This window comes from Excalfactoria chinensis, unplaced genomic scaffold (genome assembly GCF_039878825.1).
Source record: "Excalfactoria chinensis isolate bCotChi1 unplaced genomic scaffold, bCotChi1.hap2 Scaffold_339, whole genome shotgun sequence".
NCBI classification, from domain to species: domain Eukaryota; kingdom Metazoa; phylum Chordata; class Aves; order Galliformes; family Phasianidae; genus Excalfactoria; species Excalfactoria chinensis.
Genome location: NW_027315627.1, coordinates 22,305 through 39,443, shown reverse-complemented (window position 1 = coordinate 39,443; position 17,139 = coordinate 22,305). Strand labels below are relative to the sequence as shown.

The 17,139-nt window shown below is 58.3% G+C and overlaps 1 protein-coding gene across 1 annotated transcript in view; it reads right to left on the bottom strand.

The window, feature by feature from the left end:
- The window catches only part of LOC140264900 (type 1 phosphatidylinositol 4,5-bisphosphate 4-phosphatase-like), a 44,772-nt gene extending 27,878 nt beyond the window's left edge, over nt 1-16,894 (bottom strand). The window contains 4 exon segments of the mRNA XM_072360797.1: nt 6,481-6,587; nt 10,419-10,582; nt 16,829-16,852; nt 16,855-16,894. Of these exon segments, the coding sequence (XP_072216898.1) occupies nt 6,481-6,587; nt 10,419-10,582; nt 16,829-16,852; nt 16,855-16,894 (335 nt within the window).
- Between the last annotated feature and the right edge of the window lie 245 nt (nt 16,895-17,139).

Below are 17,139 nucleotides of genomic sequence, written 5' to 3'. Positions count from 1 at the left end.
TCCCAGTCAATCCCAGTATAACCCCAGTCCCATCCCAGTCCCATCCCAGTCCCTTCCAGTATATCCCAGTATGATCCCAGTCCCTCCCAGTACCCCATATCTCCCTCCCATTCCCATCCCATTCCATCCCAGTCCATCCCAGTCCCTCCCAGTGCCCCATATCCCATCCCAGTCCCTCCCAGTATATCCCAGTATAACCCCAGTCCCGTCCCAGTCCCTCCCAGTATATCCCAGTCCATCCCAGTTCCCTCCCAGTTCCTCCCAGTGCCCCATACCCCCCTCCCAGTCCCATCCCAGTCCCTCCCAGTCCCTCCCAGTATAACCCCAGTCCCATCCCAGTTCCCTCCCAGTCCCTCCCAGTGCCCCATAACCCCCTCCCATTCCCTCCCAGTATATCCCAGTTCCCTCCCAGTCCCTCCCAGTACCCCATAAAACCCTCCCAGTCCCATCCCAGTCCCTCCCAGTATATCCCAGTATAACCCCAGTCCCATCCCAGTCCCTCCCAGTATATCCCAGTATAACCCCAGTCCCTCCCAGTCCCTCCCAGTCCCTCCCAGTATATCCCAGTATAACCCCAGTCCCATCCCAGTCCCATCCCAGTCCCTCCCAGTACCCCATATCCCCCTCCCATTCCCTCCCAGTCCCTCCCAGTCCCATCCCAGTCCCATCCCAGTCCCTCCCAGTATATCCCAGTATGATCCCAGTCCCTCCCAGTACCCCATACCCCCCTCCCATTCCCATCCCATTCCATCCCAGTCCATCCCAGTTCCCTCCCAGTCCCTCCCAGTATATCCCAGTTCCCTCCCAGTACCCCATATCCCCCTCCCATTCCCTCCCAGTCCCATCCCAGTCCCATCCCAGTCCCTCCCAGTCCCTCCCAGTATATCCCAGTATGATCCCAGTCCCTCCAAGTACCCCATAGATCCCTCCCAGTCCCTCCCAGTCTATCCCAGTATAACCCCAGTCCCTCCCAGTATATCCCAGTCATTCCCAGTATATCCCAGTATAACCCCAGTCCCATCCCAGTCCCTCCCAGTGCCCCATAGATCCCTCCCAGTCCCTCCCAGTATATCCCACTATGATCCCAGTATAACCCCAGTCCCTCCCAGTCCCATCCCAGCCCCTCCCAGTATATCCCAGTATGATCCCAGTCCCTCCCAGTACCCCATAGATCCCTCCCAGTCCCATCCCAGTCCCTCCCAGTATATCCCAGTATGATCCCAGTCCCTCCCAGTTCCAACCCAATACCCCATATCTCCCTCCCAGTCCCTCCCAGTATATCCCAGTCCATCCCAGTTCCCTCCCAGTTCCTCCCAGTACCCCATAACCCCCTCCCAGTCCCATCCCAGTCCCTCCCAGTATATCCCAGTATAACCCCAGTCCCATCCCAGTCCCATCCCAGTCCCTCCCAGTGCCCCATATCCCATCCCAGTCCATCCCAGTCCCTCCCAGTATATCCCAGTATGATCCCAGTCCCTCCCAGTGCCCCACAGATCCCTCCCAGTCCCTCCCAGTCTATCCCAGTATAACCCCAGTCCCTCCCAGTATATCCCAGTCAATCCCAGTATATCCCAGTATAACCCCAGTCCCATCCCAGTCCCATCCCAGTCCCATCCCAGTCCCTCCCAGTCTATCCCAGTATAACCCCAGTCCCTCCCAGTATATCCCAGTCATTCCCAGTATATCCCAGTATAACCCCAGTCCCATCCCAGTCCCTCCCAGTGCCCCATATCTCCCTCCCAGTCCCTCCCAGTATATCCCACTATGATCCCAGTATGATCCCAGTCCCATCCCAGTCCCTCCCAGTCCCTCCCAGTATATCCCAGTATGATCCCAGTCCCTCCCAGTACCCCATATCTCCCTCCCATTCCCATCCCATTCCATCCCAGTCCATCCCAGTCCCTCCCAGTGCCCCATAACCCCCTCCCAGTCCCTCCCAGTATATCCCCATTCCCTCCCAGTCCCTCCCAGTGCCCCACAGATCCCTCCCAGTATATCCCAGTATGATCCCAGTATGATCCCAGTCCCTCCCAGTACTCCATATCCCCCTCCCAGTCCTTCCCAGTCTATCCCAGTATAACCCCAGTCCCTCCCAGTATGATCCCAGTCCATCCCAGTGCCCCATAGATCCCTCCCAGTCCCTCCCAGTATATCCCAGTATATTCCATTCCCATCCCATTCCCTCCCAGTCCCACCCCAGTCCCATCCCAGTTCCCTCCCAGTACCCCATAGATCCCTCCCAGTCCCTCCCAGTACATCCCAGTATGATCCCAGTCTCTCCCATTGCCCCATACCCCCCTCCCATTCCCTCCCAGCCCCTCCCAGTCCCTCCCAGTATATCCCACTATGATCCCAGTATGATCCCAGTCCCTCCCAGTCCCATCCCAGTCCCTCCCAGTATATCCCAGTATGATCCCAGTCCCTCCCAGTACCCCATATCTCCCTCCCATTCCCATCCCAGTCCATCCCAGTTCCCTCCCAGTCCCTCCCAGTGCCCCATATCCCATCCCATTCCCTCCCAGTCCCATCCCAGTCCCTCCCAGTATATCCCAGTATACCCCCAGTCCCTCCCAGTCCCATCCCAGTCCCTCCCAGTATATCCCAGTATAACCCCAGTCCCATCCCATTCCCATCCCAGACCCATCCCAGTCCCATCCCAGTGCCCCATAACACCCTCCCAGTTCCCTCCCCGTCCCCCCCAGTATATCCCAGTACATCCCAGTCCATCCCAATCCCATCCCAGTATGATCCCAGTCCCTCCCAGTGCCCCACAGATCCCTCCCAGTGCCCCATATCTCCCTCCCAGTCCCTCCCAGTCCATCCCAGTATGATCCCAGTATGATCCCAGTCCCTCCAAGTACCCCATAGATCCCTCCCAGTCCCTCCCAGTATATCCCAGTATAACCCCAGTCCCATCCCAGTCCCATCCCAGTCCCTCCCAGTGCCCCATACCCCCCTCCCAGTCCCATCCCAGTTCCCTCCCAGTCCCTCCCAGTGCCCCGTAACCCCCTCCCATTCCCTCCCAGTATATCCCAGTTCCCTCCCAGTCCCTCCCAGTACCCCATAAAACCCTCCCAGTCCCATCCCAGTCCCTCCCAGTATATCCCAGTATAACCCCAGTCCCATCCCAGTACCTCCCAGTGCCCCATATCCCCGTCCCAGTCCCATCCCAGTCCCTCCCAGTATATCCCAGTATGATCCCAGTCCCTCCCAGTACCCCATATCTCCCTCCCATTCCCATCCCAGTCCATCCCAGTCCCTCCCAGTGCCCCATATCCCATCCCAGTCCCTCCCAGTATATCCCAGTATAACCCCAGTCCCATCCCATTCCCATCCCAGTATATCCCAGTATAACCCCAGTCCCATCCCATTCCCATCCCAGTATATCCCAGTATAACCCCAGTCCCCTCCCAGTCCCATCCCAGTCCCATCCCAGTCCCATCCCAGTGCCCCATAACACCCTCCCAGTTCCCTCCCAGTCCCTCCCAGTATATCCCAGTATAACCCCAGTCCCTCCCAGTCCCATCCCAGTCCCTCCCAGTATATCCCAGTAGAACCTCAGTCCCATCCCAGTCCCTCCCAGTCCCTCCCAGTGCCCCATAGATCCCTCCCCGTCCCCCCCAGTATATCCCAGTACATCCCAGTCCATCCCAATCCCATCCCAGTATGATCCCAGTCCCTCCCAGTGCCCCATAGATCCCTCCCAGTCCCATCCCAGTCCCATCCCAGTCCCTCCCAGTATATCCCAGTATGATCCCAGTCCCGCCCAGTTCCAACCCAATACCCCATATCTCCCTCCCAGTCCCTCCCAGTATATCCCAGTCCATCCCAGTTCCCTCCCAGTTCCTCCCAGTACCCCATAACCCCCTCCCAGTCCCATCCCAGTCCCTCCCAGTATATCCCAGTATAACCTCATTCCCATCCCAGTCCCATCCCAGTCCCTCCCAGTGTCCCATAACCCCCTCCCAGTCCCTCCCAGTATATCCCAGTATGATCCCAGTCCCATCCCAGTTCCCACCCAATACCCCATATCTCCCTCCCAGTCCCTCCCAGTGCCCCATAACCCCCTCCCATTCCCTCCCAGTATATCCCAGTATAACCCCAGTCCCATCCCAGTCCCTCCCAGTGCCCCATAACACCCTCCCAGTTCCTCCCATTCCCTCCCAGTATATCCCAGTTCCCTCCCAGTACCCCATATCCCATCCCAGTCCATCCCTGTCCCTCCCAGTATATCCCAGTATGATCCCAGTCCCTCCCAGTACCCCATATCTCCCTCCCATTCCCATCCCAGTCCATCCCAGTCCATCCCAGTTCCCTCCCAGTCCCTCCCAGTGCCCCATATCCCATCCCAGTCCCTCCCAGTATATCCCATTCCCATCCCATTCCCATCCCAGTATGATCCCAGTCCCTCCCAGTGCCCCATAGATCCCTCCCAGTCCCATCCCAGTCCCTCCCAGTATATCCCAGTATGATCCCAGTCCCTCCCAGTTCCCACCCAATACCCCATAGATCCCTCCCATTCCCATCCCAGTCCCATCCCAGTGCCCCGTAACCCCCTCCCAGTCCCTCCCAGTATATCCCAGTATGATCCCAGTCCCTCCCAGTGCCCCACAGATCCCTCCCAGTCCCTCCCAGTATATCCCAGTATGATCCCAGTCCCTCCCAGTACTCCATATCCCCCTCCCAGTCCTTCCCAGTCTATCCCAGTATAACCCCAGTCCCTCCCAGTATGATCCCAGTCCATCCCAGTGCCCCATAGATCCCTCCCAGTCCCTCCCAGTATATCCCAGTATATTCCATTCCCATCCCATTCCCTCCCAGTCCCACCCCAGTCCCATCCCAGTTCCCTCCCAGTACCCCATAGATCCCTCCCAGTCCCTCCCAGTACATCCCAGTATGATCCCAGTCTCTCCCATTGCCCCATACCCCCCCTCCCATTCCCTCCCAGCCCCTCCCGGTCCCTCCCAGTATATCCCACTATGATCCCAGTATGATCCCAGTCCCTCCCAGTCCCATTCCAGTCCCTCCCAGTATATCCCAGTATGATCCCAGTCCCTCCCAGTACCCCATATCTCCCTCCCATTCCCATCCCATTCCATCCCAGTCCATCCCAGTCCCTCCCAGTGCCCCATATCCCATCCCAGTCCCTCCCAGTATATCCCAGTATGACCCCAGTCCCTCCCAGTATAGCCCCAGTCTATCCCAGTCCCTCCCTGTACCCCATACCCCCCTCCCATTCCCTCCCATTCCCTCCCAGTCCCATCCCAGTCCCTCCCAGTACCCCATATCCCCCTCCCATTCCCTCCCATTCCCTCCCAGTCCCTCCCAGTATATCCCAGTATGATCCCAGTCCCTCCCAGTACCCCATATCTCCCTCCCATTCCCATCCCAGTCCATCCCAGTCCATCCCAGTCCCTCCCAGTGCCCCATATCTCCCTCCCAGTCCCATCCCAGTCCCTCCCAGTATATCCCAGTATGATCCCAGTCCCTCCCAGTACCCCATATCCCCCTCCCATTCCCTCCCAGTCCCATCCCAGTCCCATCCCAGTCCCTCCCAGTACCCCATATCCCATCCCAGTCCCTCCCAGTATATCCCAGTATGACCCCAGTCCCTCCCAGTATATCCCAGTCAATCCCAGTATATCCCAGTATAACCCCATTCCCATCCCATTCCCATCCCAGTCCCATCCCAGTCCCTCCCAGTGCCCCATATCCCCCTCCCATTCCCTCCCAGTCCCATCCCAGTCCCTCCCAGTATATCCCAGTATGATCCCAGTTCCCTCCCAGTGCCCCATAGATCCCTCCCATTCCATCCCAGTCCCTCCCAGTATATCCCAGTCCCTCCCAGTCCCTCCCAGTCCCCCATATCTCCATCCCAGTCCCTCCCAATCCCATCCCAGTCCCTCCCAGTATATCCCAGTATGATCCCAGTCCCTCCCAGTTCCCACCCAATACCCCATAGATCCCTCCCAGTCCCATCCCAGTCCCATCCCAGTGCCCCGTAACCCCCTCCCAGTCCCTCCCAGTATATCCCAGTCCCATCCCAGTCCCTCCCAGTCCCCCATATCTCCATCCCAGTCCCTCCCAATCCCATCCCAGTCCCTCCCAGTATATCCCAGTATGATCCCAGTCCCTCCCAGTTCCCACCCAATACCCCATAGATCCCTCCCAGTGCCTCATATCTCCCTACCAGTTCCTCCCAGTTCCCTCCCAGTCCCTCCCAGTGCCCCATATCCCCCTCCCATTCCCTCCCAGTCCCTCCCAGTATATCCCAGTATAACCCCACTCCCTCCCAGTCCCATCCCAGTCCCTCCCAGTCTATCCCAGTATAACCCCAGTCCCTCCCAATATATCCCAGTATAACCTCATTCCCATCCCAGTCCCATCCCAGTCCCTCCCAGTTCCCTCCCAGTCCCTCCCAGTGCCCCATACCCCCCTCCCATTCCCTCCCGTTCCCTCCCAGTCCATCCCAGTACAAACCAGTAAGGCCTGGGACAGGCCACCCTCCGTGCGGAGCTGCGGCAGACCAGCAGGCAGTTACAGGGGCAGCGCACGTACTGCTTGCCGGCGGGGGCGGGGCGGATGGGCTGCAACAAGAGACCCCATAAGACCCCATAAGAACCTATAGGACCCTATAAGAACCTATAGGATCCCATAAGACCCCATAAGACCCCATAAGACCCCATAAGAACCTATAGGATCCCATAAGACCCCATAGAACCCAATAAGATCCCATAGGACCCCATAAGACCCCATAAGAACCTATAGGATCCCATAGGAACCCATAGGACCCTATAGGACCCATAGGACCCCATAAGAACCTATAGGATCCCATTGGACTCCATAGGGCACCATAGGGCCCCATATGAGCCTATAGGACCTCATAGAAACCCATAGGACCCTATAGGACCCATAGGACCCCATAGGACCCCATAAGACCCTATAGGACCCCATAGGAACCCATAAGACCCCATAGGATCCCATAGGAACCCATAGAACCCCATAGGATCCCATAGGGCCCCATAGGACCCCATAGAACCCCATAGGGCACCATAGTACCCCATAGGACCCCATAGAGACCCATAGGACCCCATAGAGACCTATAGGACCCCATAAGACCCCATAGGACCCCATAGGACCCCATGGGGACCCATAGGACCCCATAAGACCCCATAGGAACCCATAGAACCCAGTATGACCCCATAGGACCCCATAGACCCCATAGGACCCCATAGGACCCTATAGGACCCCATAGGATCCCATAGGGCCCCATAGGACCCCATAAGACCCCATAGAACCCCATAGGGACCCATAGGACCCCATAAGACCCCATAGGACCCCATAAGACCCCATAGGACCCCATAGGATCCCATAGGACCCCATAGAACCCCATAGGACCCCATAGGATCCCATAGGAACCCATAGGACCCCATAGAACCCAGTATGACCCCATAAGACCCCATAGAACCCATAAGACCCCATAAAACCCCATAAGACCCCATAGGACCCTATAGGACCCAATATGACCCATAGGGCCCCATAGAAACCCATAAGACCCCATAGGATCCCATAGGACCCTATAGGACCCCATAGAATCCCATAGGACCCCATAGAACCCCATAGGACCCCATAGGATCCCATAGGACCCCATAGGACCCCATAGGGCACCATAGGACCCCATAGGATCCTATAGGACCCATAGAACCCCATAGAAACTAATATGACCCCATAGAAACCCATAGGACCCAATATGACCACATAGAACCCCATAGAACCCATAAGACCCCATAGGACCCTATAGGACCCCATAGGACCCCAAAGGACCCCATATGATCCCATAGGATCCCATAGGACCCCATAGAACCCAATATGACCCATAGGGCCCCATAGGACCCCATAGGGCCCCATAGGATCCAATATGACCCTATAGGACCCCATAGGAACCCATAGAAACCCATAGGGCACCATAGGAACCCATAGGATCCCATAGGACCCCCTAGAACCCCATAGGACCCCATAGGGCACTATAGGACCCCATAGGATCCCATAGAACCCCATAGGACCCCATAGGACCCCATAGGACCCCATAGAACCCCATAGGATCCCATAGGACCCAATAGGACCCCATAGGATCCCATAGGGCCCCATAGAACCCCATAGGGCCCCATAGAACCCCATAGGACCCCATAGGATCCCATAGGACCCCATAGGGCACCATAGGACCCCATAGAATCCCATAGGACCCCATAGAACCCCATAGGGCACCATAGGACCCCATAGGATCCCATAGGACCCCATAGAATCCCATATGGCACCATAGGACCCCATAGAACCCCATAGGACCCCATAGAATCCCATAAGACCCCATAGAACCCCATAGGGCACCATAGGATCCCATAGGACCCCATAGAACCCCATAGGACCCCATAGAACCCCATAGGGCACCATAGGACCCCATAGAACCCCATAGGATCCCATAGGACCCCATAGGACCCCATAGGGCACCATAGGATCCCATAGGACCCCATAGGACCCTATAGGACCCCATAGGACCCCATAGGACCCCATAAGATCCCATAGGGCCCCTTAAGACCCTATATGACCCCATAGGGCCCCATAGGGCCCCATAAGATCCCATAGGACCCAATATGACCCATAGGGCCCCATAGAAACCCATAAGACCCCATAGGATCCCATAGGACCCTATAGGACCCTATAGGAACCCATAAGACCCCATAGGATCCCATAGGACCCTATAGGACCCCATAGGACCCCATAGAACCCATAAGACCCAATATGACCCATAGGACCCTATAGGACCCCATAAGATCCCATAGGATCCCATAGGAACCCATAGGACCCTATAGGATCCAATATGACCCCATAGGGCCCCATAGGACCTCATAGGACCCATAGGACCCCATAGGACCCCATAGAACCCCATAGGACCCCATAAGAACCCCATAGGACCCCATAGAACCCATAAGACCCCATAGGACCCCATAGGACCCTATAGAACCCCATAGGACCCCATAGGAACCCATAGAAACCCATAGAACCCCATAGAACCCCATAGGATCCCATAGGACCCCATAGGACCCAATATGACCCATAGGGCCCCATAGAAACCCATAAGACCCCATAGGATCCCATAGGACCCTATAGGACCCCATAGAATCCCATAGGACCCCATAGAACCCCATAGGACCCCATAGGATCCCATAGGACCCCATAGGACCCCATAGGGCACCATAGGACCCCATAGGATCCCATAGGACCCATAGGACTCCATAGAAACCCATAGGACCCCATATGACCCCTTACGACCCTATATGACCCCACAGGACCCCATAGGACCCCATAGGACCCCTTAAGACCCTATATGACCCCATAGAACCCCATAGGACCCCATAGGACCCCATAAGACCCCTTACGACCCTATATGACCCCACAGGACCCCATAGGACCCCTTAAGACCCCATAGGACCCCATATGACCCCATAGGACCCCATAGGACCCCTTAAGACCCCATATGACCCCATAGGACCCCATAGGACCCCATAGAACCCCATAGGACCCCATAGGACCCCATATGTCCCCTTAAGACCCTATATGACCCCATATGACCCCATAGGACCCCATAGGACCCTATTGGACCCCACAGAACCCCATAAAACCCATAGGATCCCATAGGACCCCTTAAGACCCTATATGACCCCATAGGACCCCATAAGACCCCACATGACCCCTTATGACCCTATATGACCCCATAGAACCCTATATGACCCCCATAGGACCCCATTAAACCCCATAGGGCCCCATAGAACCCTATAGGACCCCATAGGACCCCATAGGACCCCATAGGATCCCATAGGACCCCATAGAGACCCATAGGACCCCATAGAACCCCATAGGACCCCATAGGACCCATAGGACCCCATAGAACCCTATAGGGCCCCATAGGACCCCATAGGATCCCATAGGACCCCATAGGACCCCATAGGATCCCATAGGACCCCATAGAGACCCATAGGACCCCATAGAACCCCATAGGACCCCATAGGACCCCATATGACCCCATAGAACCCTATAGGGCCCCATAGGAACCTATAGGACCACATAGGACCCCATAGAACCCTATAGGACCCCTTAAGACCCTATATGACCCCATAGGGCCCCTTAAGACCCCTTAAGACCCTATACGACCCCATAGGACCCCATAGGGCCCCTTATGACCCCATAGGGCCCCATAGGACCCAAAAGACCGCACCCCATTGGCCCACACGCGGCAAGTCCCGCCCCCTCCTACCCACATCCGCCGGAAGTCCCGCCCTTTGCCCTCCATCCCCACTTCCGCCCTTAACCCCGCCCCCCCTCCCCAACCCACTTCCGCCGGAAGCCCCGCCCCTTCCGCCCACCGTGGCCTCCCCGCAGGCTCCGCAGCGCACCACGTGCTGCGCCCCTTTCCCCTCCACACCAATGGCGGCGCCGCACACACGACACGTGACCGCCGCTGGCCCCGCCCCTCCTTCCGGGCTGACCAATGGGGAGTAAGGGGGCGGGGCTTCGGGGGATGATGGACCTAAAGGGAGGAAAGAAAAGGGGGCGGGGTTAAAGCATGGCCACGCCCACTCGGTCTGAGCCCATAGAGACACATAGAGACCCATAGAGACACATAGAGACACATAGAGACACATAGAGACCCATAGAGACCCCATAGGAACCCATAGAGACACACAGAGCCCCATAGATCCCCATAGAGACCCATAGAGACCCATAGGGACCCCATAGGGACCCATAGGGACCCATAGAGGCACATAGAGACCCATAGACACCCATAGACACCCCATAGAGCCCCATAGAGCCCCATAGAGACCCATAGAGACACATAGGGACCCATAGGGACCCAATAGAGACCCCATAGAGACCTATAGAGACCCAAAGCGACCCATAGAGACACACAGAGCCCCATAGATCCCCATAGAGTCCCATAGAGACCCCATAGAAACCCATAGAGACCCATAGAGACCCATAGAGACCCCATAGAGACACATAGAGACCCCATAGAGACCCATAGGGACCCATAGAGACCCATAGGGACCCATAGAGACACATAGAGACCCCATAAGGTCCCATAGAGACCCATAGGGACCCATAGAGACCCCATAGAGACACATAGAGACCCATAGGGACCCATAGAGACCCCATAGAGACACATAGAGACCCATAGCGACCCATAGAGACACACAGAGCCCCATAGATCCCCATAGAGTCCCATAGAGACCCATAGGGACCCATAGAGACCCATAGGGACCCATAGGGACCCATAGAGACCTATAGAGACCCATAGAGACCCCATAGGGACCCATAGAGACCCATAGAGACCCATAGAGACCCATAGGGACCCATAGAGACACATAGGGACCCATAGGGACCCATAGAGACCCCATAGAGACCCATAGAGACCCATAGAGACCCATAGGGACCCATAGAGACCCATAGAGACCCATATTGACACACAGAGCCCCCACAGAGGTCTATAGAGACCCACAGTGCCCCATAGAGACCCCAGAGAGCCCCAGAAAGCCCATAGATAAACCATAAAGACCCCATAGCACCCCATAGAGCCACACAGAGCCCCAGAGAGACCCATAGATCCCCATAGCGCCCCATAGAGATCCCATAGAGACTCCATAGAGCCCCACAGAGCCCCATATAAACCCAATAGAGCCCATAGACACATAAAGACCCCATAGAACCCCATAGAGACCCATAGATCCCCATAAAGACCCCATAGAGTCCCATAGAGCCCCACAGAAACCTCATAGTGCCCCATGGAGAACCTAGAAACCCATAGAGACCCCATAGTGACCCCATCGATCCCCATAGTGACCCATAGAGCCCCATAGAAACCCCATGGAGCCCCATAGAGACCCATAGTGCCCCATAGAGAGCCCATAGTGCCCCCAGAGACTCATAAAGACCCATAGAGCCCCATAGAGACCCCATAGTGCCCCAGAGACCCCAAAGTGCCCCACTGAGACCCCATAGCACCCCATAGACTCATAAGGACCCCATAGAGCGCCAGAGCCCCATAGCGCCCCATAGACTCATAGAACACCATAGAACCCCATAGAGCCCCACAGAACCTCCTCGAGCCCCATAGACACCCAATAGAGCCCCATAGAGCCCTATAGAGACCCCATAGAGACCCACAGATATCATAGACACCACTTAGAGTCCCATAGAGCCCCATAGAAACCTCATAGCACCCTATAGAGACCCACAGAGACCCCATAGTGACCCACAGAGCCCCATAGAGCCACATAGGAATCTCATAGAGCCTCATAGAGACCCATAGGAACCTCATAAAGCCCTATAGAGACCCCATAGCGTCCCTTAGATTCATAAAGATCCCATGGAGTCTCGTAGAGCCCCATAGCACCCCATAGACTCATAAACACCCCACAGAGCCCATAGAGACCCCATAGCGCCCTATAAACTCATAAAGACCCCATAGAGCTCTATAGAGAACCCATAGAGCCCCATAGACACATAAAGACCCCATAGAGCCCCATAGAGCCCCATAGAGACCCCATAGCGCCCTATAGACTCATAAAGACCCATAGAGCCCCATAGAGACCCCATAGCGCCCTATAAACTCATAAAGACCCCATAGAGCCCCATAGAGCCCCATAGAGACCCCATAGCGCCCTATAGACTCATAAAGACCCCATAGAGACCCATAGAGCCCCCATAGCGCCCCACAGACTCATAAAGACTCCATAGAGACCCATAGAGCCCCATAGAGACCCCATAGAGCCCCATAAAGACCCCATAGAGCCCCAAAGAGCCCCACATTGCCCCATACAGACCCCATAGAGCCCCATAGCGCCCCATAGAGCCCACCATCCCTTTCACCCCCCCATCCCCTTCAAGCCACGCCCCCGCCCCCACCCCCATCACCCTTCCCTCACTCCTATTGGCTCCTGACCCGTCAAGCCCCGCCCCCATTAAGCCACGCCCCCTTCAAGCCCCGCCCCTTGCCTTCAACCCCCCCCCTCCTTTCCCTTCCATCACTCCTATTGGCTCCTGCCCCCATTAAGCCCCGCCCCCTTTAAGCCCCGCCCCATTCAAGCCCCGCACCCTTCAAGCCCCGCCTCTTCTTAAGCCCCGCCCCTTTCCCTTCCCCACTCCCTTAACCCTTCCCTTCCCTCACTCCTATTGGCTCCTGCCCATTAAGCCCCGCCCCCTTTATACCCCTCCCCTTTTAAGCCCCGCCCCCTTTAAGCCCCTCCCAGCCCCAAGCCCCGCCCCCTCACCCTTCCCCCCCCACCATTTACCCTCCCTTAATCCTATTGGCTACTCCCACTATTGGCCCCGCCCCCTTTAAACCCCGCCCTCTTCAAGCCACGCCCCCTTCAAGCCCCTCCCACCTTCAAGCCCCGCCCCCTTTCCATTCCCCCTCCCACCCCCTTTCCCTTCCCTCTCTCCTATTGGCTCCTCCCTTTAAGCCCCGCCCCTTTAAGCCCCGCCCCATTCAAGCCCCGCCCCCTTTAAGCCCCGCCTCTTCTTAAGCCCCGCCCCCTGTCCCTTCCCCACTCCCTTAACCCCTTTCCCTTCCCTCTCTCCTATTGGCTCCTGCCCCCGTTAGCCCCGCCCCCTTTAAGCCCCGCCCCTTCAAGCCCCTCCCACCCACAAGCCCCGCCCCCTCACCCTTCCCCCCCCACCATTTACCCTCCCTTAATCCTATTGGCTACTCCCCCTTTAAACCCCGCCCCCTTTAAACCCCACCCCCTTCAAGCCCCTCCCACCTTCAAGCCCCGCCCCCTCCCCATTCCCCCTCCCACCCCCATTTCCCTTCCCTCTCTCCTATTGGCTCCTGCCCCCATTAAGCCCCGCCCCCATTAAGCCCCGCCCCATTCAAGCCCCGCCCCCTTTAAGCCCCGCCCTTCTTAAGCCCCGCCCCCTGTCCCTTCCCCACTCCCTTAACCCCTTTCCCTTCCTTCACTCCTATTGGCTCCCGACCCCATTAAGCCCCGCCCCCTTTAAGCCCCTCCTCCTTCAAGCCCCTCCCCCTTTAAACCCCGCCCTCTTTAAGCCCCGCCCCCTTCAAGCCCCTCCCACCTTCAAGCCCCGCCCCCTCCCCATTCCACCCCCACCCCCCTTTCCCTTCCCTCTCTCCTATTGGCCCCGCCCCCTTTAAGCCCCGCCCCCTTCAAGCCCCGCCCCTTTAAGCCCCGCCTCTTCTTAAGCCCCGCCCCCTGTCCCCTCCCCACTCCCTTAACCCCTTTCCCTTCCCTCACTCCTATTGGCTCCTGCCCCCTGTAAGCCCCGCCCCCTTTAAGCCCGCCCCTTTAAAGCCCCGCCCCCTTTAAGCCCCTCCCATCCACAAGCCCGCCCCTTTAAGCCCCGCCTCTTCTTAAGCCCCGCCCCCTGTCCCTTCCCCACTCCCTTAACCCCTTTCCCTTCCCTCACTCCTATTGGCTCCTGCCCCCTTTAAGCCCCGCCCCCTTTAAGCCCGCCCCTTTAAGCCCCTCCCAGCCACAAGCCCCGCCCCCTCACCCTTCCCCCCCCACCATTTACAGTCCTTAATCCTATTGGCTACTCCCACTTTAAGCCCCGCCCCCTTTAAGCCACGCCCCCTTCAAGCCCCTCCCACCTTCAAGCCCCGCCCCCTCCCCATTCCCCCTCCCACCCCCCTTTCCCTTCCCTCACTCCTATTGGCTCCTGCCCCCTTTAAGCCCCGCCCCCTTTAAACCCCGCCCATTCAAGCCCCGCCCCCTTTAAGCCCCGCCCCTTCTTAAGCCACGCCCCCTGTCCCTTCCCCACTCCCTTAACCCCTTTCCCTTCCCTCTCTCCTATTGGCTCCTGCCCCCATTAAGCCCCTCCCCTTTAAGCCCCGCCCCTTTAAGCCCCTCCCATCCACAAGCCCCGCCCCCTCACCCTTCCCCCCCCACCATTTACCGTCCCTTAATCCTATTGGCTACTCCCACTTTAAACCCCGCCCCCTTTAAACCCCGCCCCCTTCAAGCCCCTCCCACCTTCAAGCCCCGCCCCCTCCCCATTCCCCCCCCACCCCTCTTTCCCTTCCCTCTCTCCTATTGGCTCCTCCCCATTAAGCCCCGCCCCCTTTAAGCCTCGCCCCATTCAAGCCCGCCCCTTTAAGCCCCGCCCCTTCTTAAGCCCCGCCCCCTGTCCCTTCCCCACTCCCTTAACCCCTTTCCCTTCCCTCTCTCCTATTGGCTCCTGCCCCCTTTAAGCCCCGCCCTTAAGCCCCGCCCCCTTTAAGCCCCGCCCCTTCTTAAGCCCCGCCCCCTGTCCCTTCCCCACTCCCTTAACCCCTTTCCCTTCCCTCTCTCCTATTGGCTCCTGCCCCCTTTAAGCCCCGCCCCTTTAAGCCCCGCCCCCTTTAAGCCCCGCCCCTTCTTAAGCCCCGCCCCCTCACTTTTCCCCCCCCACCATTTACCGTCCCTCTCTCCTATTGGCTACTCCCCCTTTAAGCCCCGCCCCTTTAAGCCCCGCCCCCTTTAAACCCCGCCCCCTTCAAGCCCCTCCCACCTTCAAGCCCCGCCCCTCCACATTCCCCCTCCCACCCCCATTTCCCTTCCTTCACTTCTATTGGCTCCTGCCCCCATTAAGCCCCGCCCCCTTTAAACCCCGCCTCATTCAAGCCACGCCCCTTAAGCCCCGCCCCTTCTTAAGCCCCGCCCCCTGTCCCTTCCCCACTCCCTTAACCCCTTTCCCTTCCCTCACTCCTATTGGCTCCTGCCCCCTTTAAGCCCCGCCCCCTTCAAGCCCCTCCCCTTTTAAGCCCCGCCCTCTTTAAGCCCCGCCCCCTTTAAGCCCTGCCAGCCACAAGCCCGCCCCCTCACCCTTCCCCCCCCCACCATTTACCGTCCCTTAATCCTATTGGCTACTCCCACTTTAAGCCCCGCCCCTTTAAACCCCGCCCCCTTTAAACCCCGCCCCCCTTTAAGCCCCGCCCCCCTTTAAGCCCCGCCCCCTCCACATCCCCTCCCACCCCCCTTTCCCTTCCTCTCTCCTATTGGCTCCCGCCCCCATTAAGCCCCGCCCCTTTAAGCCCGGCCCCATTCAAGCCCCGCCCCCTTTAAGCCCCGCCCCTTCTTAAGCCCGCCCCCTCTCCCTTCCCCACTCCTTAACCCCTTTCTCTTCCCTCACTCCTATTGGCTCCTGCCCCATTAAGTCCCGCCCCCTTTAAACCCCTCCCCTTTTAAGCCCCGCCCCCCATTAAGCCCCTCCACCCACAAGCCCCGCCCCTTCACCCTTCCCCCCCCACCATTTACAGTCCCTTAATCCTATTGGCTACTCCACTTTAAGCCCCGCCCCCTTTAAGCCACTCCCCCCTTCAAGCTCCTCCCACCTTCAAGCCCCGCCCCCTCCCCATTCCCACCCCCACCCCCCTTTCCCTTCCCTCACTCCTATTGGCTCCCGTCCCCTTTAAGCCCGCCCATTTAAGCCCCGCCCCCTTAAGCCACGCCCCCTTTAAGCCCCTCCCACCTTTAAGCCCCGCCCCTTTAAAGCCCCGCCCTCTTTAAGCTCCGCCCCTTTAAGCCCCTCCCACCCACAAGCCCCGCCCCCTCACCCTTCCCCCCCCCACCATTTACGTCCTTTAATCCTATTGGCTACTCCCCCTTTAAACCCCGCCCTCTTTAAGCCCCGCCCCCTTCAAGCCACGCCCCTTCCCCCTCCCCTCAGTCAAGCCCCGCCCCCTCCCCATTCCCCCTCCCACCCCCCTTTCCCTTCCCTCACTCCTATTGGCTCCCGCCCCCTTTAAAGCCCCGCCCCTTTAAGCCCCGCCCCCTACCTTTAGGCCCCGCCCCTCCGGGGTTCCCTCAGCCGCCAGCAGCGGGGAGCGCTCCCCGTCCGCCATGGCCGCCGCCTCGCTCCTGATTGGCTCCCTCCGCACCACGTGACGCAGCCCCTCACGTGACGCAACCCCCCCTCCCTCTCCGTTGGCTCTCGGTGCTCACGTGGTCCAGCCTCCCGCTCTCATTGGTTGGCTCTAGCCCCATTTCCGCCCCCCGTCTCCATGACAACGCGGCCAGGGGGCGTGGTTTCCCTCCTCGCTCTCTGATTGGCTATCACTTCTCACGTGATTCCCCACCCCTTCTATCA